At 53.4% G+C, this 27,823-nt stretch overlaps 2 protein-coding genes and 1 long non-coding RNA gene across 11 annotated transcripts in view; 1 reads left to right on the forward strand and 2 right to left on the reverse strand.

The window, feature by feature from the left end:
* Positions 1-477: 477 nt before the first annotated feature.
* Positions 478-2,517, reverse strand: APOA1 (apolipoprotein A1). The gene is made up of 4 exons (XM_011286366.4): positions 2,437-2,517; positions 2,189-2,251; positions 1,840-1,993; positions 478-1,163 (listed from the first exon to the last, which is right to left on the reverse strand). Exons 2-4 carry the CDS (start codon positions 2,229-2,231, stop codon positions 560-562), a joined length of 801 nt encoding a protein of 266 aa, XP_011284668.2. The 5' UTR covers positions 2,232-2,251; positions 2,437-2,517; the 3' UTR covers positions 478-559.
* Positions 2,518-2,540: 23 nt separating this feature from the next.
* SIK3 (SIK family kinase 3) overlaps positions 2,541-27,823 on the reverse strand; it is a 253,200-nt gene continuing 227,917 nt past the window's right edge. For 5 of the 9 annotated variants that reach the window (XM_023239137.2, XM_023239135.2, XM_023239133.2 and 2 more), the window contains 10 exons: positions 26,507-26,657; positions 25,638-25,763; positions 25,304-25,389; positions 24,676-24,785; positions 23,368-23,707; positions 21,883-22,772; positions 12,286-12,449; positions 11,298-11,430; positions 10,238-10,408; positions 7,392-9,516 (listed from right to left, as the gene is read on the reverse strand). In XM_023239137.2, the coding sequence (XP_023094905.1) occupies positions 10,251-10,408; positions 11,298-11,430; positions 12,286-12,449; positions 21,883-22,772; positions 23,368-23,707; positions 24,676-24,785; positions 25,304-25,389; positions 25,638-25,763; positions 26,507-26,657 (2,158 nt within the window). In that variant the 3' untranslated portion in view covers positions 7,392-9,516; positions 10,238-10,250. Of the gene's footprint in view, positions 2,596-4,783; positions 4,871-7,391; positions 9,517-10,237; positions 10,409-11,297; positions 11,431-12,285; positions 12,450-21,882; positions 22,773-23,367; positions 23,708-24,675; positions 24,786-25,303; positions 25,390-25,637; positions 25,764-26,506; positions 26,658-27,823 lie in introns of those variants that run through there. The other 4 variants (XR_006585977.1, XM_023239132.2, XM_045038347.1 and 1 more) reach the window with 4 other exon arrangements.
* On the forward strand, positions 5,104-9,712 carry LOC123380354. The gene is made up of 2 exons (XR_006585979.1): positions 5,104-6,044; positions 6,426-9,712. It is a non-coding gene; the product is annotated as an uncharacterized LOC123380354 (long non-coding RNA).

The raw sequence follows: 27,823 nt of genomic DNA on the forward strand, positions 1-27,823 counted from the left end.
TGTGGGGGGGGGGGGGGGGCGGGGGGGTGACACTCCCGACCCGGACGGAGCCCACTTCTCCCAGCAAAGCCAGCCCTGTTTCCTGACCCTCCTCCAACAGGGCTGCGGTTCTTCTCTCATGAGTTTTCAGGTTACTCAGCGTTGGATTGTCTGTCACCTTGCCTGGTCCTCTATGATTTCCTCTCTGTTTGGGCCTCCTCGGGAAGGGGACTCCATCCACTACCTCACTCCTAGCGGCCAGGTCCTCGCATGAGGACCCTGAGGGGCCCAGGTTCCGAGCTGATGGGCTCCGGCTCCCTGTCCCCTGGTCAGAGGCCCTGGCGCGGTGACGCCCCCTCCGCCGCCCGCACCCCGTTCCCATTCTCCCCCCAAAAAAGAATTTATAGTTTTTTGGAGCACATTTTATTGTTTAAAAATCACAACTGAAGCCTCAACAAACACAAAAACAAAACAAAACAATGCAGCCCAACACGGGCGTCCCGCTTTGAAAACGTTTATTCTAAGAACTCGATCGAAGGCCAGGGGAGCCCGAGGCGGCCCCCCTCTGGTCCCGGGCGCGTCACTGAGCGTTCAGCTTCTTGGTGGCCTCGTCGACGATGGCCATTAAGCCGACCTTGAAGCTCTCCAGCACGGGCAGCAGGCCCTGGCGGAGGTCCTCCAGCGCGGGCTTGGCCTTCTCGCTGAGCGTGCTCAGGTGCTCGCTGGCCTTGGCGTGGTACTCGGCCAGGCTGGCGCCGCCGCTCTCCTTGAGCGCCTGCAGCCGCGCGGCCAGGCGCTCGCGCAGCTCGTCGCTGTAGGGGGCCAGCTGCGCGCGCAGCGCGTCCACGTGGGTGCGCGCGCGGTCGCGCAGCTCCTCGCCCAGCGGGCTCAGCTTCTCGTGCAGCTCCTGCAGCTTCTGGCGCGCGCCCTCGCGCAGCTCCGTGCCCAGCGGCGCCACCTTCTGGCGGTACAGCTCCACCTCCTCTTGCCACTTTTTCTGGAAGTCGTCCAGGTAGGGCTGCACCTTCTGCTTCACCTCCTCCAGATCCTTGCTCATCTCCTGCCTCAGCACCTCCGTCTCCTTCTCCAGGTTATCCCAGAACTCCTGGGTGACCGGGCCGATCTGCTCGCGCAGCTTGGTGACCGTGCTGCCCAAGGTGTCCCAGTTGTCTAGGAGTTTCAGGCTGAAGGGGTGGGGCGGGGAGAGCGAGGGGCTCAGGGGTGGCCTCCCTGCCGGGGCACCCCGGGCCAGCCCCGGGGCCGCCTGCGGTGAGCCCCGAGCGACACCTGTCGACGTCCCGCAGCCCGGGGGCCAGAGCCCGGCCTAGCTTGCCCTACACACGGTCCCCGCCCGGGCAGCTCGCCGTGCTCCCATCGCCGCCGCGTCCCGTTGTACTGACGGACTGAGGAGTTAGTAAGAGACGAAGCCGGGCTTGCTGCCCAGTCTTGCCTGGCCCCAAAGCTGGGCCTCAAGGACCTCGTCTCCACACTCCCAGGCCGTCGTCGTCTCGGAAGACGGCCACCCCTGTTGCTGGGCAGGAGCGGGGCAGGTAGCTAAGAACGGGAAGGGGCTGGGTTACGCTTGCAGGCAAAAGGCGCTGTGATTGCTGAGCCGGCAGCACAGATCTGCCCCTTGCTACGGCACTACCACATATTATTCTCCCTAAAATGATTTCTGAGATGATGGGCATTTGGGGGATCCCATTCCTGTGTTCCAGGCCTTCTATGGGGCCCATGAAATAGGTGATCCGGCCATTGTGGCTACATCTTCCCACTGTGGCTACATCTTCCCACAGGCCTCTCTGTCCCCCAGAAAGCGCAACCCCTGCCCCTGCCCATGGCCCCAGGCTGGGTCCTTACTTCAGCTGTTTTCCCAAGGCGGAGGCTTCAAACTGGGCCACATACTCTCTGCCGCCGTCTTTGACTGCATCCACGTACACGGTAACTAAATCCTTGACTCGATCCCAAGGTGACTGGGGGTCATCTTGCTGCCAGAAATGCCGAGCCTGGCTCCCTGCGGGTGAGAGGGGAGACCCAGATCAGGCCTGCTCTGGACCAGGATCGGCGCTGAAGTGCCAGGCTTGGAGGCAGGGAAGAGGGGGTGAGAAATCCTGCTCCCTGTGCCCAGGAGGGTGGCCCACAGGGACTTAGGGAGAAGGGCCCTCTGCCAAAGGCTGGCTTCCTAAGTTGGGGGGCACGGGGTACCTACCCGTGAGGAAGAGCACGGCCAAGGTCAGCGCCACGGCTTTCATCCTGAAGGGACGTGGGTGACCTGGAGGAGAAGGGGGTCCCGGGCTGAGCGGGGCAGGCCTCTAGCGTGGAGGAGCCCAGTGTTCTCCCGCTCATTTTAGCCAGGGGTGGGGGCAGGACAGAGTGGGAGAGGGTCTCAGAACCCAGAGTCCCAGCATGGGGACAGTCTGGAGCCAGGACCCCCGAGCCTCAGATGGCAGCACTTACCTCAAGGGCTCCAGCCGTCTCTGAGCTGCCAGCTCTCCTAGCCTATTTATGTCTCCAGGCAGGGGCTGGGCTGGGAGGCTGATAAGCCCAGCCCAGGCCTTGCTGCTGCTCACTGGTCCTGGCGATGTGGAACTTAGAGTTCAAGGATCAGCTCTGTCCCTGGGGCCGGACAAATAGAGTGGGCAAACAGGAAGCTGCGGGGGCTGCAGGGCCAGGGATCAAGGGTTCAGGCGGGGGCCACGGGGTGGTTGCAGGCTCTCAGGTCCTCAGGGTCGGGGTCATCTGGACCCATCCCTTCTCCTGAGGGGGAGGGGGATATGTGCCCTCCAGTGTCTGTCGTGCCAGTGCAGCCGGGGAGAGGAGGGAAGGAGGCAAGAGACACCAGCTGGCCAGGGATGGCCGGGACTCCTCCACTCAGGAGATGCCCTCCCCACCGTCCCCTTGCATTCCAAGGAGATTATTTTGCACCCGCCCTGCCCTTCCCCTGCAAAGGCAGCAGGCGGTCTTCCCACCAACACCCTGTTTTCTATTTTGTCCCAGCAGGTCAGCATACCTCTCTCCAGGCTCTTCCAGACCTCCCAAACCCTTAGCCTAAGGGGACCCGTGGAGCCAGGGAGTGGCCTGGGGAGAGTGTAGAGGGAGGGCTCAGTGGCTCCCAGACTGAGATTTTGAAGACCTGGCATTTCAAAATGAATTCTAGAGACCAACTGCGAGTTGCCAGCTCTTGATTTCTGTCATGTAAAAACGTTACCCACTGCCCTAGCCACCCACCCAGACCCCCGTCTACCAGGACCAGCTCTGCAAAAAAGAAATGATTTTTTTTTTTTTAACAGCCCACAAAAGGGCATAATGTCAGAACCAAGGGCAGTCTCTTGAATTGAATCCATATATATCTTTGCCTTGTTCGAGCTTATGTTCTATCACACACGGTGAGAATGGATACCAGCCTTCAGGGGTCACCGGTGCAGGGGGAAAGACCTCTGGAGTAGGAGGCGGCGGGAGACCTGGTTTCTCACTTCCTTCCTCCTCCAACTTGCAAAATCCTGGAGAAGGATCGCAAGCCAGTTATGTAATCTCTCTGAGCCTTGGTTTCCTCTCAGTAAAATGGAGACAGAAATGGCCGGGGGAGTCCTGTGAACGCAAACTGTGTGCTCACTGGCGTTGGCAGCAGTGTCCTCCACGGGTCCTCTTGGGAGGCCCGGGACCTCCAATACCAGGTCACCGACGATGGGCCCTGAGTCAGAGAGCCTGTGCGGGACCCAAGCTGAGAGGGACGCTGGGATCAACCCCTCCAGGCTCTCCTCCCTGCCATCTCACACATGAGGAAGTTGGAGAGAGTAGAATGAATTTGCCCTAGGTATCTGGTCTCTCAGCAAATCAGAGGCAGGACTGGACTTTGCACCCAGCTCTCTCTGGATGTAGACCCAGGATGGAAATGTGCCCTGCACCATCTACCCAGGAAATTCCCTAAACTCTAAACACCTGCCTGGTGCTGCTGTGGGCCAGGTCCCGGAGCTTCGGGGCCCCCAAGCCTCTGCCACTGTAGCGGGTCTCCTGCCCTTCACCTCAGACAAGGCGGCTTGGAGCTGGACAGCCCTAGGTTGGAGTCCCAGCTCTGCCATGAGTTAGCTGTGTGACCCCGGGCAACTTATACAACCTCGGCACACCTCAGTCCCTTATCTGCTGAATGAAGACAACGATGGGACATGCCATCTCCTGGAGTCACAGTATGCGGAGTATGTCTGGCAGGCAGGATAATGCTCCCCAACCTTCCCCCCCGCCCCCCCGCCAATGATGTTCAGGTCCTCATCCCTGGAGCCTGTAACTCTTACGTGGTAAAAGGGGCCGTGTAGATGTGATTATAAGGACCTTGAGGTGGGTGGTTTTCCTGGATTATCCAGGTGTGCCCAATATCAGTAAAAGCGTCCTTAAATATACAGGAGGGAGGTAGAAGCAGTCAGAAGAGAGAGGACAGAAGCGCAAGTCAGAGCGATGTGACTGCTGGAAGGGGGCTGCAAGCCAAGGAATGTGGGTGGCCTCCAGAAGCTGGAAGAAGAAACATATTTTCCCTTACAGCCTTTGCTGACACCAGGAGTTTAACTTGGTCTGACCCACTTGGGACTTTTGACCTCTAGAACTGTACTCAGGTAATAAATGTGTGTTGTCTTAAGCACCACATCGGAACATCCATGGCAAAACTGAAAGGTAGCTGGCATTCAGTAACAGTTCTGTGTCCCAGAATCCCAGTTTCTGGCATTCTATCCCCTGGCTCCCACAGAACACAACTTGCACGGTCAGGCCGGAGCTAAGACCTCGGCTTCCAGAAGCAGAAGCGGCAAGTACTCACATTTTCTCTGTGTGGTTCTGACCTGCGGGTGCCGAGATGTGGGGCCTCTGTTCCTGCGCTGACCCAGCCCCAGGGATCCACGGGGCCCTGCAGAGAAGGAGGTAGTCTCACTGAGCAGCTGGCCTGGGCTGCCACTTGGCCAGCTCAGCTTTCCACCCGAGGCTTAAAGATCACGGGGGGGCGGGGGGGGGGGGAGGCTGGTCCCCTCCTGGGGCAGTTCCTGGTGTCTCAGGCCAAGAGAGGCTCCTTTCTTTTTGGGCGTGCAGCTCGCCCCAGCCAGCATGTGGGGGACTCAGAAGCTTACGGGCTGGACTTCGAGTTACCTGCCACTGTTCCACCCTTCTCTTTGGTTTATTACTTAGGTGCTCATGATGGCTAACCCGAATTCCAACATTTGTGTAGTTCGCCAGTGGCCAAAGCACCTTCACGATCGTCCCAGGAAGGCTGGGCAGTCAGATATTTTCGCTGTTGTCTCGCCTAGCAGTAGATGGCAGCTCAGAGCTGCCCGTGGCTTCCAGCCATTGGTGTCTGGTGCCATCAGGAGCAGGACTCAGGAGGCCTGGCTGGCCACCTCGTGTTCTGATCAGGGGCTTCTCGGTCTCCCAGCTCGGGGATCACAAGGCGTCGGGCTAGGGAGTGCTGGTGATGGCATCCTAACAGGCGGGACGTTTTCTTTTCTACTGCCCTTGCTCACTAGTGTGTCTGCCCCATTTCATTGCAAGAGGTTTGCCTCAAACTAGTCCAAGCCCCTCATCTCATAGTCTGGAGAGGAAGCAAGTCCTCTGCATCTCAGCATCAGACAGGGGTCCAGGCAGTCCCTGCTGGAGGCATCAGGTGCCCACGGGTTGCACTAGCTGTGTAGTAAAGGTCCACCCATGTAGGCCCTTAGTCCCAGCGTGCTTTTTCCTTGATCTCAGGCACCTCCAGAGTGACCATTTGTGGAGCGTGTCGCCAAGGGGCCAGCCGGGAGTGCTGTTAACTCGCTGCATGAGTGGATTTTGCTCAGAATGATTAGCGACTCATTTCACAATTTGTGTCCCAACGTCGTACTGGTCACTCTGAACTGGGAGGACTCTGTCCCCTGCTAGACTTGGCACATAACAGACACTCAACAAACATTTACTCGATGCGTGACAGCAGGCACAGTAAAGGGTCCCCGGGATGGTAAAGGGGCATCTGAAGGAGCGGGCCTTGGGAGGAAATGCAGGAGTAACTTCCGAGCATCCAGCCCTGTGCTTGAACGGAGAGGACGGTGCTGCAGGTCAGGACCAGAGACTTGGGATTGGGATGGTTCAGACGGAGCGGGGGGGAGGGAGCCCCCATGCCCGTAATTCCTTTTTGGCAATTCTGTCGCAGCTCCTGGTGACGGAGCCCCAGCCCAGGCCCCGGGGCAGGGCACCGTCACCCCCCACGCACGATTCTTTCCTGCCCTCCTACTCAGGAGGAGACCAAGGTGCAGGTGGCTCACGTACGAGCGGCTGGGGCCGAGGTCTGGCACTGGGGCAGGCACACCAGCCCTCCGAACTCCTGCCTCATGGTTAGGGTGGGGTGGGGCACGGCGCAAAGTCAGAAGGAGAGTCCAGCAAGGGTCTGTGGGCACGGCTCCTGCTTTCTAGAGCTCAGATCTCTGGTCTTTATCCAGGAGGGCAGCAGCCCACTTCGTCCGGAAGCTCATCGCACCTCTGGCCCAAGGCACCCTGGTGATTTCATGGCGGGGACGCAACTGCAAAGGTCATTACAAGATGTGGAAGGCATCCGGGTGGGTCACCGAGTGCTTCCAGATACCCTCCCTCAAGCCTTCCACACGTGTGTACACACTCAGAGGATTTCTAGAAGATCCTTCTTGGAAGGCTCTTTCCATTCCCAACAGTCCCACAGTGACTTTCTGGTGCACTGTGGGTGCAAAAGCTCTCGTAAATGCCCTCTTCCTACTCTTCTTTCTACAAGCTTCGTATTTCCAGCTTCGGTGATCTTTCCTCACAGAAGAACCTCAACCAGCTAGCTCTTAGCCATGCCTGGGACCAGGCTGGAAATTCCACCCTGCCCTCTGGAATCCAGGTGTGAAAAAAGAGGAAAGCTATAGGAAAAGTCCCCTTTGTGTCCTAACACTTACCGGGCAGTCACATCACTGGGCCGGTTGGGGTCACCTCAGAAAGGCCCCAGGTCTTTGAGAACCTCCTTCCACTGCCTTAAAAGCACCCTCTCAAGGAATCGGTTTTCCATCTGACTCAGCAAACTCAAATGCTCCCTTCTGACGGGACAGGGTCCAAGTGGGGACACAGTGTGGGCTGAGTCCAGGCTTCTAGAGAATGCTAGCTTGACAAGGCAGGGTGAGATAATGGATTGCTCAAAGCTCCGCCCAGCGCTCTGTAGGCTTCCTCAGCCTCCCGGGTTCCAGCTTCCACCCGCCTGGATGCTTCTCTCAGCTAGACTCTGAACCACAAGGCAAGTAGCATTAGCAACATAAGATTCTGAACAGGTTTTTATTTTCACAATCCCCTACTGTCCAACTAAGGTATTAAGTTATAAGTCTGTATGCTGCCCACGACCACCGTCACCACCACCGTCACCACCGCCACAAAAAGGACTAAAAGGCTTACTGCCACAATTTGGGTCTGGAGATCTTTTTAATCCATTTTTAGTCCAACATAAATGAGAAAGAAAAAAATACTTCTGACATTTTCAAAGAGCAGAAATAGGAAATTATGTTCATATACATTCAACATATACTGCGCTTATTGGTTACTACAATACAAAGCAATGATCTTTTACAAGTGTAGTTCGCGGGATGGCACGGTTAATAGGCTCACTGGCTTTCACCTGGCTGGCTGCTGGAGGACGGCAGCCTACTCTTCCATCGGCACAGTCCCATGTAAACACAACAGGCCGAGCACGTGTGTGAGGGGGCGGCTGGGGGCATGGGAGCTGGAACGAGCCCAGAGAAGTCCAACGGCGGCTGTTCGGGTCTTCTCGGCAGCCTCCTTCTGGTGAGGAGTCAGTGGCCTCACCAAGCGGAGGGGAGACCGGGGACCGTGCAAACACGGGACAGATCCCAAGAAAGGCTCTCTCTCGCAGTGCGGAAGTCCACTCGAGGGACATCGGGTCCAGGAGCTGAGCTGCCGGTATCAGTGAGACGGACGAGCCGCACGGGAATCCTGTCAGCAACATCAGGACGGCCATGCGGGGCACCCGCTTTCTTCTGTGCAAATTCAGGGTGAAAGACTGGGAGGGGCCTGGGGACCCTTCATTCTCCTTTCCCAGGAAAAAGGATCAAGAGTCAAAACATTTGACATGTCTTTCTTGGTTTCAAGATCAGATCCTCTGTCAGCCCCCAGCCAGCAGAGAAGACTTTGGTTTCTAACAGTGAGGAAACACAGAGAGAATGACAGACGGTAGCTACTGCATATGCACCGCTCCCCGGGGGAGGGAAGGAGACCACTACACCTGTCACTGGCACAAGTGAGCGCTGTTCACAATTACAAGGTCTACAGAAAACACTCTGAACAAAAGGTGCAAGTCACAATTCAAATAGAACAGAATCTGGTTAAACATGTCTCTTTTAAACAAAAATTCCTTTTGTTTTTACTTATTAATAATAATAATAATAATAACAATAATATCAACATTTACCCAAAACAATTCCTACATGATCAAGAATTAAAATAGGGGCTGAGGATGCCCAGGGAGGAGGAGAAGGTTAGGAGAGAGGCGGGGCCGAAGGCAACCTCCTGTTCTTCTTTGTCTGTGTCAGAGGCTGAAGGGGAAAAGCGTGTGTGCGTGTGAAGAAACAATCCTTGTACAGCACAATATAAAGTGAGAAGCAAAGGGGACACAAAAAGCACAGTGAACCACTGTTGGGTGTTCAGTCTGTGGGTGGAACCAGCAGGACGGGAAAGGCAGCCAACTTTCCAGGTTGTCAGAGGGGAGCTGAGTTACGCAGCGAGAAGGCTCACACGGAGGGAGATGCTCTAACTGGCATCCCCTCCAGGCCAGGCCGCTCTCGGCCCCCACACTAACGCTCCGATACGCTCTTGGCCAGGCCAGACAAGCTTTTCATGGGATCCGGGCGGTCAAGACCTTCCTAGGTTCCAGACTCGGCGGTTCTTTTTTGTTGGTTTTTGCTCTCTTCCTGTTTTCCAAAGCGCCAGGGGCCATCACCCCTTCCTCTCTCCCTTTCCCCAGCCACTAAGAATCCAGAGGATGTTATCTGTGAGTAGTTGCTCCTGTGGACAAGCAATGCAGGGAAATGGAGAAATGGAGGTGCTCTGTGGGGGGACGCAGGGCAGGGGAGTGGCTCTGGGTCTCCTGGCCTCTATAATTTTACCTGCTTTGTTCTTCTGTCTCAGCAAAGGAAAGGAAAAAAGAAAAAAACAAGAAAAAGAGAGAAACAAATAAAAAAGAAAGAAAATCACCTCCAAAAGAAAATATATCAAAAAAAAAAAACAAAAACAAACAAAAAAAACAAACGAAACCAAACCTCCAACTCAAATATACCAAATACACTTTCACAAAAGGTGGCGAACACGAATATCCTGTTTATTTCCTTGGTGACTCGGTCACACGAGCAAACATGGCAAAACCCCCTCAGAACCCGAAAGAACCGCACACTGATGAACCAAAGTGAGGAAAGGAGCCGTGACGCTCTAGGTGGACAGAAACACAAGGGCAATTTGGCGCAATGCTGCTAGATACTGTTGGTGTAAAGTCATTTCATTCCCGAGCTGTACACAAACCTGCAACAGAGCAGACACACACACAGGAGAGTCAGCTCGGAGCAAGAGGCTCAAACATTCGTTTGAACGCTTGCGCGAAACGCAACTGGCTCCCTTTACCTCAGGTATTTTAAGAGGTCTGCCACACTGAGGCTCGAAGGTGGGTTTGCCAGACGGCTTAACCTTCATCACTGTTTTCTGTCAGAGTTTTCCAAGACAAAAGCAATACTACCTATGTACACGTAGGCATTACTCCAGCCCAGCTGCTCAGTTTACCCGTTTTCTGCCACTGGCCTCTGATCACACAGCTCCGCTGTCTGGAATATTCTTCCGCTTGCAGTAGGGCCTTGAAAACTTATGGCTAGACAGGTTTTCTTGCCGGGGTTCCTGCCTCGGGACCGAGTTCAGGACTGTCCTTCCCCTACTACCCTGGCCAGAGGCGCCCCATCCTCCGAAGCCGCAGCTCACTTCCTGTCTCTGGGCAGGCTACGGCACCTACCACACGCGTCTTACCCCCGTAAGTAAACCAAGGGACTATGGCCAGCATTTCTCCTGTATGCTCCCTTCCTGCCCCCCCCCCCCCCCCCCCGGAACAACCGGCGCGGCGCTTCGTGACAGAACACGAAGATGCAAAGACGGACAGGGGAGTGGTGGCCTAGTTCACGGGCCACCACACACAGAAGGATCGGGGACTGGCCCTCGGCCCAAGGGCTGGGTTGGCCCCGGCCAGGGAGATACTCACTCTCCGTTTCCTGTTACACGCCTGCCTGCTCCATGCTGAAGGAGACCTCGGGGTGCTTGTAGCTGAGCAGAATGTCTGTGATGCACGTGGATGGATAGCAAGAGGAATTTAAATGCTGGCTGCCGTCAGCCAGGTCCGGATGCTCGTGGCCAACTAGATTCTCCCTGCATTCTGCAAGACCAGAAAGAACATGCGAGCTTAGCAGAGAGCTGGGGCGGGGCAGGGGAGGGGGGCGGCAGGGAGAGAAGTCTGAGCACCCTGGAGCGGGGCTCCCACCCTGAATTCTAGCTCACAGCAGGTCCTAGGCTGTGGGCTGGGCCAGGATTCTTCCCGTACTAAGGGCTCTACTCGGCCCCATTCCCTTTCTGTCTCCCACCTCAAGTGCTATCACTACTCCAGTGTGGACGAAGACAGCACGCAGTGCCCTCAGAAAGACTTAGCTCTCCAAGGGAGGAGACCATTTTAGTGCTAGCAGGCACGGGTCACTGGGCACTCTTCGTGCTCCAGGCATTCTTCTGAGCACCGTAAACTCGTTAAGCACACAGCACAATCTAGGATATAGGCTCTACTGTTTCTGCCACTTTAGAGAGGAGGACCCTGAGGCTCCGAAAGGTTAAGCGCCTTGTCCGTGGAACCTGTAAAGGGCAAAGCCGGGATTTACTGCTGACCTGTCCATTCCAAAGCCTACACTTCTATCTGTTATGATACCTTCCTTTACTGGAAGAGGCAGAAGAGGCAGACATAGTCCCTTAGGATACAATGCCCTCTAATCAGAGGTAGAAAGATAGTTGTTAAAGCAGTATCTTATCAAAGCTTTACAAAGACAAATGTGATACCCCTGCCCTCAACCAGAAGGCCTGCTTCTTTGTATACCCATTCTCGATGGAGACAAGTGGGGAAGGCTTTTGTGTCCAGACCCCTCGGGGAAGCTGTGGCTTCCCATCTTCCCCTGAACCCTATATACAGAAGAGGAGAACAGTCACTAGTGAAGATGGCGGGGGGGGGGGGGGGGGTGCCTCCAGAAACTTCCCCAGGGTGCCCCATGCATAAGGCCCCTCACCCTCATTTTCCCCATCTTGAAACTGCTGGCTCCCCATGAGCGAGGACTGACTGAGAACCGCATCTGACATCCGGGCGGAACTAAGTGCTTTTCCAGCCACGAGACTCATTCCCGGCAAGTTATCCAGCTGCACCTACAGAAAACAATTAGGAAAAGAAGTCAGGATACCAGAGAACGTGCCACTCTCAGGTGACCCTTAGTGACAGCCGTTCCCTCTAAAAGAGCCCAGGCACAGGGCAGCCTCAGGCACTGCTCCCGAGCTGTGCCATCCGGCAGTCACAGTGCGGGAAGCTGCCCCACCTTCCCCGTGGGATGGGTGGGGTGAGGGATGCATGGTGAACCTCAGCAGATGGTCACATGCCCTTGACAACCACACGGTCTTCCAAAACCAGGTTTCTGACCTGTCCCCTTCACCAAGAGGACCTGGGTCTGAGGACTGGACGGTCCAATAGTGCTCTCCGCGAGCACAGCGCCATGTTACATCTGTCCTGTCCGGCACAGAGCCACGAGCCTCAAGTGGCTGAGTACTTGAAATGGGATTAGCGTGACTGAGGAACTAAATTTTTTATTTCATTTTAAATACATTTAAGTTTGGATGGCTACATGTGGCTAGTTGCTATGGGAGGAAGCAAAGTTCGGTTGATCTGGGTTAGGTCCCTTTATCTGAATCATTCAATGGAACTGTTGGAAAACTAACCAAAAGTCTATGGGTTCACTTGCTTGGGCTGGAGTTTAGACTGTCTGGGGAGAAGTTCAATAACTCAGACCAGAAGGGACAGATAGCAACTACTCTTGATTCCTTGGTCTGAAGTTTAGAGCACAGATTCTACTGGTCTCTGAAGTTGATTCAAAGCCATGCTTGCATCGTTCCCAGAGAGGCTGGACTCTGGCTGGGAAGAACGGAAGGGCAGAGGTGACCCCACAGGACTGCTGGCAAGGTTGGGACCAGTAGGATCCCACTTCTGAGAAGTAGGAGAGGCCAACATACATAAGCATCATCACTGTTCTGGATCGTGTGGTGTCTCTGGAGGGTCCGGGGCCTGTGGTGCTCATTGACAGAGGGGCGTGTTGGGTACCCAAGTCCATTGTGATCCGGCAGCTCCATTGCTTGTCCCGGAGAACTTCTATCCATGCAGTTCCCTATCACAGACTCTGAGGAGACACAGCGAAACAGGGTCAGCGGACCTAGAGTTTCTCCCGATATTGTCACTCCCATCAAAGAACTGTCTTGCCAGAGACAATCAGCAGTGGTGAGGACCATGTGTACACCATCTGCTAACCCTCAGCTGGCTGCTCAGGGTACTTAGAGGAGCCTGGACCAGCCTGCCAGCCCCAAGTCCCACAGCAAATAGGAGCCTCTTTATGGAGGGATCACGAATCCTCACGAGAAAAAGCCCATACAATGGCAGGTGACTGGGTCACACTGAAACTTTCTTTTTTTCACTCCTCTGTTGGCCTGGCAGTATTATTTCCCAAACGTATGTGCACATAAGAATCTTTCGTGGAGCTCTCGGGAACCTCTAGCCTGGAAGGATGGCCTCCATCCTGTGGATGTCTTGTCTCTCCTTCCTTGGCTTCCACCTCAGTGGATCGGCCCAGTCCCCTCTTCTACTTTTTGAACTGCTGTCCCCAACTGCTTCCATGGCCCCTCCACTCTTTACATTTCCACCCTGACCTCTTCTCTCTCCTCACACTTACTTTGGTAATATCATCTATTTTCAGGGCTTCAACTATATTGCCTCTAGATAAAGAATTACTGAAATGCGTTTTTAATAAGCTCCAGATACATAATTCCAACTATTAACCTTACCCTGGAGAAATAACAGACACCTAACACTTACCACGCCCGGTTCCAAACTCATCAACACCCTGACCCCAGGCCGTATCTCAGACAACCTTGTTTCCCTATTTTCCTAACCTTCCGGGTGTGAGCTCGCAGGGTACCTGTTGGTTCCGTACTCCTGGTTCCACATCACCTTAAGCCTGAAGAATCTACCTCTGCAATGTTGGTCACTTCAGTCCCTCTCTTTCCAATCTTACTGCTTCCGCCAAAGCCCCGTCACCTTTTGCCTGGATTACCAATCATCCCTCCGCCAACCATCCCTCTACTGCCACTCTATAAAGATTAATTCTTAAGTACGGTAGCCCAAACGGCTCCTTGTCACAACGCTGTCCCAGCCTACCTTCCAGTGAGTACTACACACTACGTTCCCCCATGTGTAAATGTGCAAATGGGAGCACTTAACTCTTCCCCACCCACTCTCGATTCCATGCAGGTGCCCTCACTGTTCCTCTCTCTGGAAATGGCTCGCTGCTTCTTCCATTCCAGCCAATTTAAATCAACTCATCTTCTTAGGTCCATCTCAAATGTTACCATTTTTTTTAATGTTTATTTATTTTTGAGAAAGAGAGAGAGAGAGTGAGAGAATCTGAAGCAGGTCAGGCTCCAGGCTCCAAGCTGTCAGCATAGAGCCTGATGCGGGGATGGAACTCATGAACACGCAAGATCGTGACCTGAGCTGAAGTCGGATGCTTATCCGACTGAGCCACCCAGGCACCCCTCAAATGTTAACATCTTTTTGAAACTCTCTCTTCAAGCAGATAAAGATCTTTGCTTCCTTTAGATGTCAGAAAATTTTAAAGGACTCTTATTACTCTAACATTATTCCTGACACCATTTTCAATTGTGTATTTGTCTTGGTTGTTCTTATTAGCCCGTAAGTTCTCTGAGAACAAGAAGTGTACCTTATGCACGTGTGAGCCTTTAGTATTCCAGAACAGTGTCCTATATCCAGGAGTTATGTAATAGTTAACTCTTTAACTGATATTAATATATACTCTCTTAATATGGGTTACTATCCTGCCAGAGTCATGCACCCTCTGGACTAGATATTGGAGAGAAAAGCATTCAAGAGGACTGAATATTTCCTCTTGACCAAAGGTGGTCAAGAAGAATACCAGGGCCACTGCTACGTTGATCGGATACTCCTGGTCACACTTTTGGCTCTGGTCCTTAAGAGCCTGGCACCTGAACATATGTGTGGTTTACTTGCTTGACCTTTTCTGGTCAAAGCTCCGTGGCAACTATCGGGCTTATCTTCTGATGAACTCCCCCTTGGCGAGACCAGGTTTTTAAAAAGTTCTTAATGGGAAACACGGCCCTAATGCTAACCGTGCCCTTCCAATATCTATTTGAATAATGGAAGTAAAATGTGCTTGTGAGTGTTGGGTACAGGGTTTCAGGTCTCCAGATTCAAATGGCCTCCTACAACAGTCAAGGTTAGGCCTGGCTCAGGGGCTACGGTGGGTGGGGAAGGGAGTGGAACCAACTGATGTGCACACTGCTGGTAATGCGACGCATCTGGAGGAAAAGGAGAGGAGGGAAGCTTCCCAAATGCCAAAGGTGACGGCGAGTGAGAAATCTTTTGGAAGTTCTCTGAGCAAAGAGGCCAAAGAAAAGAAGCGAATTCCTTTGCTATCGAAAGCTAAAAGCCAAAAGAGACAGGAAGAGAAAGGAAAGCCAACAGCAGGGCTTGCCGAGTGGGCAAGTCCTCACTCCTCTTCCCCACGTGGCCTGCCTCCTCTCGGTGGGCACAGCTCACGTGCTCGCCCTGGGCCCACAGAATCCATGGGCAGGAAGTGGTGCGACACTGGCTCTGTGGTCCGCTTCGCCAAGAAGCCACACAAACAGCTGCTGCTTCCTTTTTCGGAGCATTTTCCAATGCCTGTCTTCTCTTCTCTGAGAGCTAACACCAAACACCCAGTTCCCTGGGGTTCTTTCCTTCCGGATAACACAGCTGGTTGCACCCCCCCTCCCTGCTCTGCCAAAGATGACACAAGAGCTCTGCTGTTTAAAGATTTCCTCAAACATGAGGAAACGGCAAAGCTAACAAAATGTACACGTTCTGGTTCTTGATATCCGGCTCCTTCCCACCTCTTCTAGAGGCCTCCTCCAGAGTTTATTGGTTAAGTAGGCTAAGTCTCCTTTCTCTCTCTTTTTTTGAGTTTATTTTTATTTCTGAGAATGAGGCTTCTCCAAACCCAAACACCCACCCTCGTCTTCCTGCTGTGGGGAAGGTCGCCTGGATCCTGCCCTCCTTGTCTGCTCTCCTCCTGGCCCTCAAGTTTGGGCCCAGCCTGCCTGACAAGCACCGGCACACAGAGCCAGGAAGTGCTCGAGAAATCCCTCCGTGAGCCTTCCTGACTCCCCAGCCTAGAGCTCAGGAGCACATGTTTTGGGGTCAGAGAGGCCCAGGCTGGAATCCCGGCTTCCGCAGGACTCCTGAGGAGTGGGGGCTCGGGCAAGCCCCCTGACTTCACTGGGTCTCAGTCTATGGGGAAAGCAGGACTTACCCAAAGGCGTGAAAGTGCTTGGTGCGCTTAAAGAGCCCAGCAAACCCTGGGGTCATTTACACTCATTTCAGAGGTGTCGGTTCTGAGTGCAGAGGGTGTGCCGAACCAGCTGACGAAAACAAACGAGGATACCCTGCGTCCAGAATTGTGGGCACAATTTACCCAGACGTGAGCTAACAAATGAGTTACTGACACTCTAATTTCCAGAGTTTGGTTTACGGGTTTGGTTTACTTTCCTCTTTTTAGGAGGAAAACTTACTAATGTAAGTTTAAAACTAGATGAAAACAAAGCGGATTAATAGGAGTTAGGCGACAAAGTTTCGGTCTGATCCACATGCCAGAGATCTGGAAAGGCTGGCCTCTTTGGCTTGGGAGAGAGCATGGCAGGTGCCAAAGGAGAGGGGAGGAGGCATAAACGGGAGAACGTAACATGGTAGAATCCGAACACTCGGAGTCAGGGTCCAACCCCATCACCGACAGTGTATAAACCTGGCTAACACATGCCATCTAACCTATTTCCCGATCTGAAAAATGAGGGCTGTCTGGGGGCTCAGAAGACACCAAGGGCCAAAAGCCCTTTCTTAAATCGTAAAGGACTGCATGAGTAAAGTATTATTTTTAAGAAGAATGTCAAGTCTTATGGGGCGCCTGGGTGGCTCAGTTCGTTAAGCGTCCAACTTCAGCTCAGGTCATGATCTTGCAGTCCGTGAGTTCGAGCTCTGCGTCGGTATCTGTGCTGACAGCTGGAAGCCTGGAGCCTGCTTCGGATTCTGTGTCTCCCTCTTTCTCTGGCCCTCCTCCGCTTGTGCTCTCTCTCTCTCTCTCTCAAAAATAAAAACATTAAAAATCTTTTGAAAAAAAAAAAAAAAAAAGAACGTTGAGTCCTGAGTCTCTAGTCCTTTGTGACCCTCCATAGTACTCTACTGACCAGTGGGAGGGGTTGTGTGCAGGGCAGGGAAGGCCAGTAGCCTAGTGACCGAGGGACAGGAGACCCAGGCTCGAGTCTTCGGTGCCTTGTGCCAGTTCAGCAGCTAGGGGCATGGTCAAGCTCACCGAAGGATACACCAATACTGGTGGAAAGAGGACCGCCGGGAGCAGCGTCCTCAGGTGCTGACCAGGGTCGAAGCCGAGAGTGTCCGGGGGCGGGGGGGGGGGGGCACCCGATCACGCAAGAGGCCAAATACACAGAGGGACGCGGTGCGTACCACCCACTGCCCGGGAACTTCGGGGCGGCTTGCACAACACTCTATTGAATCTGTCAATGTTGACTCACCCTTACTCATTTACTGGGCTTTAAGAGAAAAGGAGAGAAATGACTTGGGTACAGATTCCTCTTAAAGGTTCTGAGGGGTGAACCCGGCCCAGTCTGTCATTGTTTCACCCTCTGTGGGGCCTGAGTCCGCAGATAAACTGCTGAAGCCGACGAGGCTCGGGGGAGAGGATGTGGTTCTTTGCCAGTCCAGCTGGCAATCTCACTGTGTAAACCGGTCATGCTGTTGTACTTACTCATTTGCCAGGTGGAAAAATGAAGCGTATGTAATATCACAGAGGGAAGACAAAGCTTATTTCTCCTTCTAGAGTGACAAGCAGGGAGATGACAGGCAGCAGGGTACATGGAAAGCCCTGGAAGGCACGCTGGAAACACCTTGGGCACGTTGCCTGCTCAGCGCCCCAGCAGGGCCTGGCCCCACGATGACGGGTAGAAGCACCATAAAGGAAAGAGGTGACTGTGGATGCTGATCTGTGGCATTCAATTTTCCTTGACTAACACCAGTGATCACTGTTCATCTACCCTGAAGAAATTTTCAGAAGGTCGCTCTAGCTCTATTCTTTAATAATTATGCCTCTTACGGCGCTCATCCTGTACCCCTTCAGGGTAACGCTGTTTATGAGCCTGCCTGCCTTTCCCCGCCCCCCCCCCCCCCCCCCCCCCCCCCCGGCAGAGTAAAAGCTTCCTGAGGGCAGGGTCTTTATCTTTTCATCCCTGCACTCACTCCCCACAGCACCTACAATCCGGTCTGGTGCAACCTTGTCATTCAGTGAACTTGATTGGATCTGTTGTTGTGGAAATAACCGATGAAGTGCTTGGGAACTAGCATGTAACTACACAGAGATGGAAGGGTCATCAAAGGAAATAGCAGGCATTCCTCTCTGTCCAGAGAGACAAACAAGCCTGAGCCTCCCCCTCTGGCCTGGAGTGAGCTGGGAGAATAGCATTATGACCTTTCTTGGCAAAAGCGACAGCAAATTATCGGATGGTTCTTTGGTAATGTAATACTCCAAGCTCTCAAGTTCTTAAAATTATAGAATCATGGCAGCTTAAAGCAGCAAAAGATGGTGGGGGCACAGTTTCTACTGTAAAAGGGGTCGTGACCTGTATATTCCAGGGTGGCTGTGAGCTGCGAGCCTGAGCCTCGAGCGCGGGGCAGAAGTGCTACAAACGGGAACTCCATTCTTCCCTCAGGGGGCATGAGCTTCATTACGCAGGGAGAGAAAGGGAGGAGAGGTCATAGGGCAGGCCCACAGAGGCAGCTCGGGCTAAGGTAAGGACAATGGGGCCACCTCAGGATGAGACACCATTTTAAACACACAGGTGTACATACCCAATGGGGATTTTAACTCTTGAGCAGCATCAGGCCTCTGCGAGGCTATGCGTTTCCCTGTCATGTTAGCCTCACCACACTGGATTATAAAATCACAGTAATGAACGTGCAGCTTCATTTGTTAAAGATAACTGTACGTGTGGCTTCAAAAGTCACAAAACAAGAACAGATGTTAGAGGCAAAGTGAATGGCACTCAAGCCAGAACGGGCATACCTTGTAGCTGAGTTAAAGAGTTAAGTTTAGAGCCAACTGGGTAGACACAAGGGAGAATAATCTCCACAATGTACTAGCAAGCAGGGCAAGAGCTATTACAGCTTCCAGAAAAGCTCACATCAAAGGTCAGGAAAAGCACATTTAAGAAAAAAGAGGACTTTGGGGCGGGGGGGGGGGGAGATGCTGGCAAGACTGATAATGAGGCAACAGGTACAGGGGAGTCTTGAGCTAAGAGCTTGAGGCATATGCTTCTGGCCAGATTCCTCCAGAGAGCGGAAGAGAGGGCTGTAGGGGAGAACGGTGATGGTGGTGGATGGGAGAAGGAAGAGGGAGCAGACAAGGGATGATGATCGCTCAGCCAGGAGAGGAGGTAGGGGAGATCTGTCACAAGAATCACAACCATGAAGCTCTGGCCGGAAGGGAAGGCACCTGCTGCTGGATCTAGATCATGCTCGGGATTTTAGAAAACCTCTGCCCAGATACAAACAATTTGTAAAGTGGTATTAAAGACAAATTAATGTTCACTGGTGCTGTGAACTTTGGTTCTATTTATTATCGGACACAATTTCTGTTTTCACTTAATAGCCAGTTTCCCTTTGTGTCTGCATAAATAACACACAGTAGGGGCACCCTGGGTGGCTCAGTCGGTTAAGCGTCTGACTTACTAATTCAGCTCAGGCCATGATCTCAGGTTCAAGCCCCATGTCGGGCTCTCTGCTGTCAGCGCGGAGCCCGCTTTGGATCCTCCCTCCCCTGTGCGCTCTCTCTCAAAAATAAAATAAATGTTAAAAAAAAAAAAAAAAAGGACACACTGTGTACTATTATACCATATGTAATTGTCTTAAACTTTAATAAGTTAACATTTTACAGGCACGTAGGTGGCTTAGTCGGTTAAGAGTCCAACTGTGACTCAGGTCATGATCTTGCCGTTCATGAGTTCGAGCCCTGCGTGGGGCTCTGTGCGGACGGCTCAGAGCCTGGAGCCTGCTTCGGATTCTGTGTCTCCCTCGCTCTCTGCCCCTCCCCCGTTCATGCTCTTTCTCTCCCTCAAAAACAAATAAACATTAAAAATAATAATAATTTAAAAAATTAAAAAATAATAAATTAGCATTTTAAAAGTGAAAAAAAAAAAAAAAAGAAAATTCCTGCCCTTAGCTTCTACGATTTCCCTGATGTGCACTACACCACCAACTTGTCAAGCCTGCTTGCTCTCCCCCCACCGCAAACCTCACAGAGACCTTCCCACCCACTGGTCCCGCCCCCTGCGTCTCCCGCTCCAGCCAAATGGGAAATTCCTCTCCATCCACCAAGACCCAACTCAAAGAGCACTTAAGGCTGGAAACCCCACTCCTCTGACTGAGAACCTTCTGTCCCCCATCTGGTGTTCCCAAAGCTCTCGTACCAGCCGGCTACATTCTGCCTCGCTTTAGGTACCCAGTAGACCGGCACCCCCGGCAAGGGGGGGCGATACTCTGACAATGATGGGATATAGGTGTTAAGCCCCCCTGGCCGTTCTGTACACAGGAGTCACACAGGAGGGAAAACCGAAGAGAAGTTAGCTTCTTTGAAGAAAAACATTTCCAAAGGTGTTTTCACACATGGCAACGCAGGTTGCGGGGAGCAGGGGGTTTACACTATCTGCTCCAGCTTCGCTCCTTCCTCATTGCCTCGCCCACCGGGACATGCTGGGTCAGCACCTGCTGCAGTGAGCTGAGAGTAACTCTTGGGTTCGGTGCCACTTAACAGCAGTTGACCTTGGGGGCGATTTACATAACCTGTGCCTCATTTGTCTCACTGGTAAAATGGGGACAGGAAGAGCTACTGCCTCATGGGGTTGTTATGAGGATTAAATGAATTTCCGTACGAATAGCAGTGGGTGTCTGGCACATGGACGACACCGCAGAGATGTTAGCCATTCTCTTTTTTACGCCAAATATAGGATGCTAATCTGGTGAAAGCTTTCCTTCACACAGGAAGCCTTTCCACACTATTCCTGATACTATCACCCTGCCTCTGCTGGAACACTCCCAGTGACAAGAGGCTCCGAGGCGCTAGGGTAGCTTATTCTGGAAAGTTCTTATTACAGTCTTCCCCAGGAGTTGACATTTATTTGCTGCAACTTCTATCCTGTTCTTGGTCCTGGCCCGTGATATGGACCCCAAAGAGTCTACTCCCTCCTTCCCTCTGGTAGATACGATGGTTCTCCTTACTCTTTTTTCCCCTAAGCTTAAACATCCCCACCAGGTCTGTCAGCCATTCCACATAGGACCTGGTTCCGGAATCTCCCACAATCCTTTGTCCACCTACAAACACAGCAGCCACAAGTGAATACAGTATGCCTGCCTGATGCAGGCCTCTAAGCTGGATGGCACCCATTTGTTCCAAAGCCCAGGATTTTTAAACTGTCCTATGCAACCACATGGCCACCCCTATCGGTGCATCAATAAGCACAGCCGGGAAGCGCCAAGTCCTCTTCATAAACGGATTCAGAGCAAGGCCTTCTGTCCAACTCTGTGCCATGGAACCTAATTCCCCTAGGAGTTTGTGCATTGACCTTAAAGGACAGGACAGAAGACGCAGGTAGCTCCAAGAGGGGAAGGATGCGGAATCCGCTCGGTTTCAAGGCTCTACCTTTCCTGGATTAACTCATGTCCCATGATCTGTGTGGAGGGGACGGAATCAGGGCAGAATGTGTCTAGGATGCCAACGGAACCAGATTTTCCAAGTATGACCGGCGGCTGGTTATCCTGATCTCCTTCAGGATGGAAACGAACGAACGCACTCATCCGTTATATAAAGCGACGTAGGATGATGCACACGGGGCCCCTTACGATGCTGTGATATTCTGTATTCTGCTCACGAATGAGCTGAGCAGAGTAGTAACAACGCCTCGCGTTTACATCATGTTTCGGAGCAGCACGCGCTTCTCTCGTGCGCCATTATTCCTCCTGCCCATTTTTCACAGATGAGAAAAATATGAACCCAAGGGATTAAGCGACAAGTTATCGCCTTCGTGACAGAGGTGAGTCCAGAACGGAGGTGTTCTTTTGACTCTTGGTCCAACACGACTTACACGAAGTCATACTTCCCCTAGCGCTGGCTGACTGTGTTCCTGAAGACAGGAAATTCTGGATTCCTAGGAGCCATGGTGTGACTAGGGGAAACGGGAACTATTCCCACCGGCTGTGCTATCTAAGTGTTAGTTTTCTATCGCTACCTCTTTATTCTGAAAGCAGACGCCTTACCAAACGGTACCCGTGCCCTGTATATTTCTCCCCTGGAAGGTCCCGAAGGCCTTCTCAGGAATTCTTTTCCTCCTAGGAACACAGAGCCCTGGCTGGGAAAAGATACCATCACTGAGTTAGGTGAATGAGGACAGACAGGCCTGGGACTTGTACGTCGAAGGGACTCTTACCTCGGCTGGACACCTTGTTTCTACCGAATGCAGCAGGTGGCTGATGCCGGTAGGGGTGTACCCCCAATTCCTGTGCGTGGCTCACAGTTCCCAGTAAAGATTCGGGGTCCCCGGGTCCGCCAGCACTCAAGAGTAGTGTGCTGTCACGGCAACCTCTGGTCGCTGTATTGGGGCTCGTCCTGTCTGGAAAGCCATCCTTGGCCACCTCACAGGGGTCCTCCTCTTCCATGCTCTCCGAGTGCGTGAGCACTGGCTGGTGAGCGTACCCATGGGCCGGGCTGGGGGAGGAAGCCTGAGCCATGCGTTCCTGTGCCCTGATTTGGAGAAGGTGCTGGGGGCTGGTGTGGTGGTGGTGATACGAGTCAGCATTCTGATACGATAAAGCCTGGCGCTCCGTCATATTCTGTCCCCCGAGACCGGGAGCCAGACTCCCAGCGTCCCCCTGGCTCATGTGCCTGAACAACTCCTGGTACTCCTGCTGCTGCTGTTGCTGCTGCTGCTGCTGCTGCTGCCGCTGCCTTTTAACGAGCTGTGCAAACTCTGCCGGGGGCAGCCGAATGTCCGAGTGGCCGGTGAGTGAGTGCCGGGGGGAGAGCAGTCCTTGGAGGATGTGGGGTACCTGCTGGTGTCGGGTATAGTCTGGCGGCGTGGGGGACAGCAGGGCTTGCTGCAGCGCCGACGTAGTATAGTGCGGTGGCTGCTGATGTGCGCTGGGAGGGAAGGTGGGCGATTGGTCAAGTGGAGGGACTTTCAGGGCTTGGGTTGGAGGGAACCCCACTCCTGTTGAAGGGCTGTAGCTGCTGGGGGAACCCCGGGACTGGTCCGAAAACAGATGGGGGTGTAAATGCGCCTGGTCGTAGTTAGCAGGGGAGAACCGATTCACGTTCAAGCTGCAGACACAAAAGGGAGTGAGTACCAGGCATCCACGTCGCGAGAGCGCTAGACTCCCCCGGGGCCAGCTACCACTCTTCCTCAGCAGGGAGCCCCCGGCACAGAGAACTGGGGTGCGGCAGGGGAGGTGGGCGTGCAGGCCCCACCCCTGCTCATTCGCTTCTCCGGGAACGTCAAGGGACACGGGGTGCTGTGTGCGGAACAGATCCAGCTCCCGCTTGAAGACGGCAACTTGGCCTATTGTACAGCATTATCGGAGTGACTAAAGCACCAATCTCTTAGTGTAAGAGTGGCAGGGAGGGAAAGAAGCCTAAGGAGACAGACAAGGGACAACTGGCATTTTAAGAAATTCCTCTAATAGGGCCATTCTCTTCTTTGCAGACACAGAGGAAGGCAGCTTTGTCATTTTCCTCCTCTGTCAATAAACAGGTTTCAGGTTCACCCCCTAGCCACCCACCCTGACGTTAGAAAGGGGGAGACGGGCACAGCCCAGCCAGATGAGTTCTCCTCCCCTTCTCCCCTCTCATCCTGCTAAGGGGCTTCCTCCCACCCGGACCACCTAGACAGATGGCTGGTGACTTCAGGCAGCCTCACCTGTGGGCCTCCGCGCTGTCGGCACTCAGCTGCTTGGACAGGGGGCGGTGCCCATAGCTGAAGGCGGCCATCAGGTTGGTACGGTGCTGCATCTGAATCTGACTGGCACTGGGGCTGATGGACATGCCCCGCCCGGCAGAGCCCGCAGTGGCCCCCGGCATGCCTCCGAGCATGTCAACAGGCTCCTGTACTTGGATGGTCACCTGCTGTGACTGGGAGGGCTGCTGTATGCCCAGGCAGGTGAGGGCCATGCTGGGAGGGGGGGAGCAGTTCTCAGGCTGCTGCTGGTAGACAGCACTGCGGGACGGTAAGCCCGGAAACTGGGAGGGCGACGCAGCACCTGGAGAGAGAGGAACCTTAGAGTCACCAAACGCCTGGGCTGCGTGCCAGCTGGAGGCAGCAGGAGCCAATGAGGACACTCAAACCAGACGCCATCTAGATCGGTGCTTCACAAACTTCAGCGTGTGGAAGACTCATCTGGAGGGCTGGGTAAAACACAGATTCCTGGGTCCTACCCCCAGAATCTGTATTTGCAAGTAAGCTGTCTGAGAGCTGGTCCCAGACTATTCTTTGAGTAGCTCTGATCTAGGGCAGTGCTTATCAAACTCACACATACATGCAAATGGCCCAGCGATCTTGCTAAAATGGACACTGTGATTGAGCAGGCTCGAGATGGGACCTGAGACTCTACTTTTCCTGCTGGTATTGTTGGTCGGGGGACCCCACATTGAGTAGGCAGGGCCCAGAGACCAATTCAGACTCTTCAGGGGATCTACACCGTGTGGCGTTACTTAAGAGACTATTCATTTGGGCAATACTAAATCCTCAGATCGCTGGTCTCTGAAGACTCATACCAATTAGGGAACACTCATCTTTCCCTCCTCCTAAACACCCACAAGAGAGGATCCCACACGTGCTAACGGAGAACCAAATGGAGGCACGACAATGGGGAGGGTTCTGGTAGCAGCTTTTTATTCGGTAGGGTTGGAGGGGGTTTTATCGAAAATATTAATAACAGTTAACCTTTATCAAGAACTATCTTGTGCCAAAGACTTCTAAATGCTTTTCAGATATTTATTCATTAAATACTATTATTTTCGCTCTTTTACATTTAGAAAAGTGCAGGCATGCAGAAGTTAAGTAACCTATCTGAGGCTGCACAGCTAAGGAGGTGCTGGGACCGGGATTCAAACCAAGGCAGTCTGACTCCAGAGCCTATACCCTTAAATCCTATTGCGCTCAACACTAGGACTGATTTTCTCCAGGTAGCTAAGCTTTTCATGGCTCAGTCTAAGCCCCTGAACTCACCGTGAGACTGGATCATGGCGCCGCTCATGGGGGGAGGACTATTACTGGGTGGTCTGAAGAGATGGTTGTTGGGGTGGCTGGGGGGTGGGCTTGAAGGCTGGATCCGTAACCTTAAAAACAAAACAAAACAAAACAAAAGCAAAAGACAAAACCAGATAAATAAGTAAATTTCCTGAGCTGACAATATAACCCCTGATGTTACTTTCAGTCACAGGATACACATAAGCAGAAACTTTTTTTTTTTTTTTTTTTTTTTTTTTTTTAGTTTTGATAAGACTCCGGGCTAGAAAAATATCCATAAACCACCTACCACAGTATATTTAGGACCCACCCACGTCTTATCTTCCCAGACTTCGCAAAGGGAGGCACAGGTCACAGTGGGCCTGTGTCCGGGCCTGTCTTGCTGCCAGATTACTTTGCCTGTGGGGCTAAGAAAATGAAGTGGCACAAGGACCAAATAAAGTCAGGATTTCAGGGAGGCAGCTAACGTTTAAGTCGACCTCTCCACTTCTCATGTATGTTCTTCTGAGACGAACACTACAGCCAGTCCAAGTCTCCCATATGAGTCGGGCCAAGGACGGCGAGCCATAGAGACAGCGGCCTGGGCGTGAAACAAGTGCTTCGTTACCTCTGGAGCTGGTGGGTGAGGAGGGCTGGCTGATTTTCACATGCAGCCTGGAGAGGTGGAGAAGGCTGAGGAGGACAGATAGAATCCTAAACATATGGGGGAAAGGAGAAGAAGGACCGTGAGCCTGAAGATGAATCGGAGCTGTTCCCAGGAAGGCCAGAAACAGAAACAGCGGTCTGTGACTGAGGTTCATGCTCTGGCGGTTCATCGGAAAGTCTGGTTACCTCTCCTCACACGCGTCAACCACAAACACAAGTCCGCTCTGCCCTGCGTGGCCTCCTCCAAAACCCTCACGCCCCACACAAGCTGGAGAGAGCGGAGAGTGGAGGCCCACCTGGATCTGCTGCTGGAGGATCTGGTGGTGCTGCTCCTGCTGGTACAGCACGTGCTGCTGCTGGGTCTTCTCCAGGGCTCTTTCGTCAACCTGCCCCCCGTACATCTTCTGCAGCTGCTCACACTCCTGAAGGGAAAGGCAGCTCATACAGGTGGGCTGCAACCGCCCCCCCCCCCCCCCCATGCAGCGACGTCGGCAGATGCAGACCTGCCCCCCGAGGTCTCGTGGGCAGAAAGAGCCCCGAGAGCGGACCGGGGTCCTCAGAGAGCAACTAACGCACGTATGCGGGTATTCGTGTACTCAATATATTCACCTTCCGTGTTGGGTGAGTGAACGGAAAAGGCCAAGAGGGGCCCGTGTGTGAGACAGAGCGTCTGGTGTGCAATCCGTATATGAAGCACACGTCGCCTGGAGCCTGGTCATCAGAGAGGCAGGAAGGACGGTGGCCCTTCACACAAGCCTGGAGGTACACTTCCTTCCTTTGGGAGCACCACTCCCTCCCCACCGGAGGGTGTGCTGGGCGGTAACAGCACTGAGTAGGTTCTAGCAACGGCCAGTGCCCAGAAGTCAGGAGCAGAATGCCAAGCTTGCTTAGAGGTATCTTCCCTGGGGCTTCCCACTGAAACCCAAGCCCAGAAGTCCTTCTCTAAATATTACACTGACAGGAGAAAAACCCAGACCCTCGTGGGCTGAGCAAGTTTGATCCTGGGGAAAGCTGTACATACCAGGGAGTAAGCAAAGAGCGTTGGGAAGCTACACGGATCTGAACCTTGACACAAACAGGGCCGAGGTTTGCCACCCCGGTCCTCCACGCTATTGCTCTGCGTTCCCCACGCTTCTCCCGAGGTGCCTGCCGTCTCTCCCATTACCTGCTGCAGCTGTTTGATGCTGCTGCTGTTGGCCAGCTTTTCCAAGTGAGCTTTGAAGGCCTGGATGCTTGCAGCCCCATCTGAGAACCGGCGCACGGGGGAGAAACGCTCCGTGGGGAGGTGCAGGGTGTTGGAGTCCTTGTAGGTAGAGCTAAATACATGGGAAGAGAAGGTCAGGGGCGAGGACTCAGGGCCTTTGACCACATCACCCAGGGACTGCTGTTCCAGAAGAACGCAAAGATGGCTGGCTGCACGTGCAGCCCTGTCTGTGTATTACGCCATTTCCGGGCCATCTCCAGAGGCCAGCCATTTCCCTAGCCTGCTGCCCTTTACAGAACTCCAGCCGCACGTCTTCCATTTCCACTTACCTTGAGCTGGCTTAATTTCCAAGCCCGGTGAGGTCCTGGAATCAAATACATCCAGTTCTTACAGATACACTAGGTCAGAGAGAAGAGCCTCTCCGTAGCCCTCAGGCCAAGCCGTAAGGGGGCTCTTGTTTTCATACTCGGGACTCTCTAGCGTCTTTCGAAACCTAAAATTCACCGTCTGACCCGGTTTTCCCCGAGCAGTACTCTCTGTATGACCCGAAGGAAACTACAGTCAGCTTTGTGGCAAAGGCCTGGCTTGGAAGTCATAGGTTCTGTGCCAGAAAGTGGAGGGTGGAGGTTCATGTGGGAGGAAAGTTGGGGGGGGGGGCTTCTGATCCCCAGATGGAGACAGCACATTCTTAAGGAATGTGGGCCTCAAGATCCTGCACACGAAACCGGTCAACGCAAATAAGGTTGCCCGCTGTGAAAATTCACTGCCCAGAGCGGCATGCCTCCCCCCAGCCCCCTAACAACAGAGGAATCGTGTGGACTGCCTACAAAACCCCACTGCTCAGTCAGAGCACAGCCAGTATCTCACAGAGAGAAAGAATGACAGCATCAGAGTCAGAAGCTAACACCTTTGTCACCTAATCAGAACGAGATGTTTATGGGTTGAGGTAAGCAGATAAAAGACTGCCCAGGCAGCATTCCAGCAGCTGATGGAGAGGATCAGGGTTTCATGTCCAGGGCGGAGATGGTATCACACTGAACCATGGGTGAAATGCTGTACCGCCTGGCTAGCTGCTCGCTCTGGACTGAAGCAGAACAAGGCTAAGGAAGCAGGGTGAGCAGCGAGGTCAAATACAATGCAGATGGGGAGGGCCTCGGAGGCTCCGATGGCTGCGTGCAGAGCAGTCAGGGGTCCTGGCCGCGGGGGAAAGCCCTCTGCCCTGCCTTCGCGAAGGAGGACTTTGGGGTCAGGCTCCACCCGAAGCTCGGCACGGAGGCG

Source organism: Felis catus, chromosome D1 (genome assembly GCF_018350175.1).
Source record: "Felis catus isolate Fca126 chromosome D1, F.catus_Fca126_mat1.0, whole genome shotgun sequence".
Taxonomy (NCBI): domain Eukaryota; kingdom Metazoa; phylum Chordata; class Mammalia; order Carnivora; family Felidae; genus Felis; species Felis catus.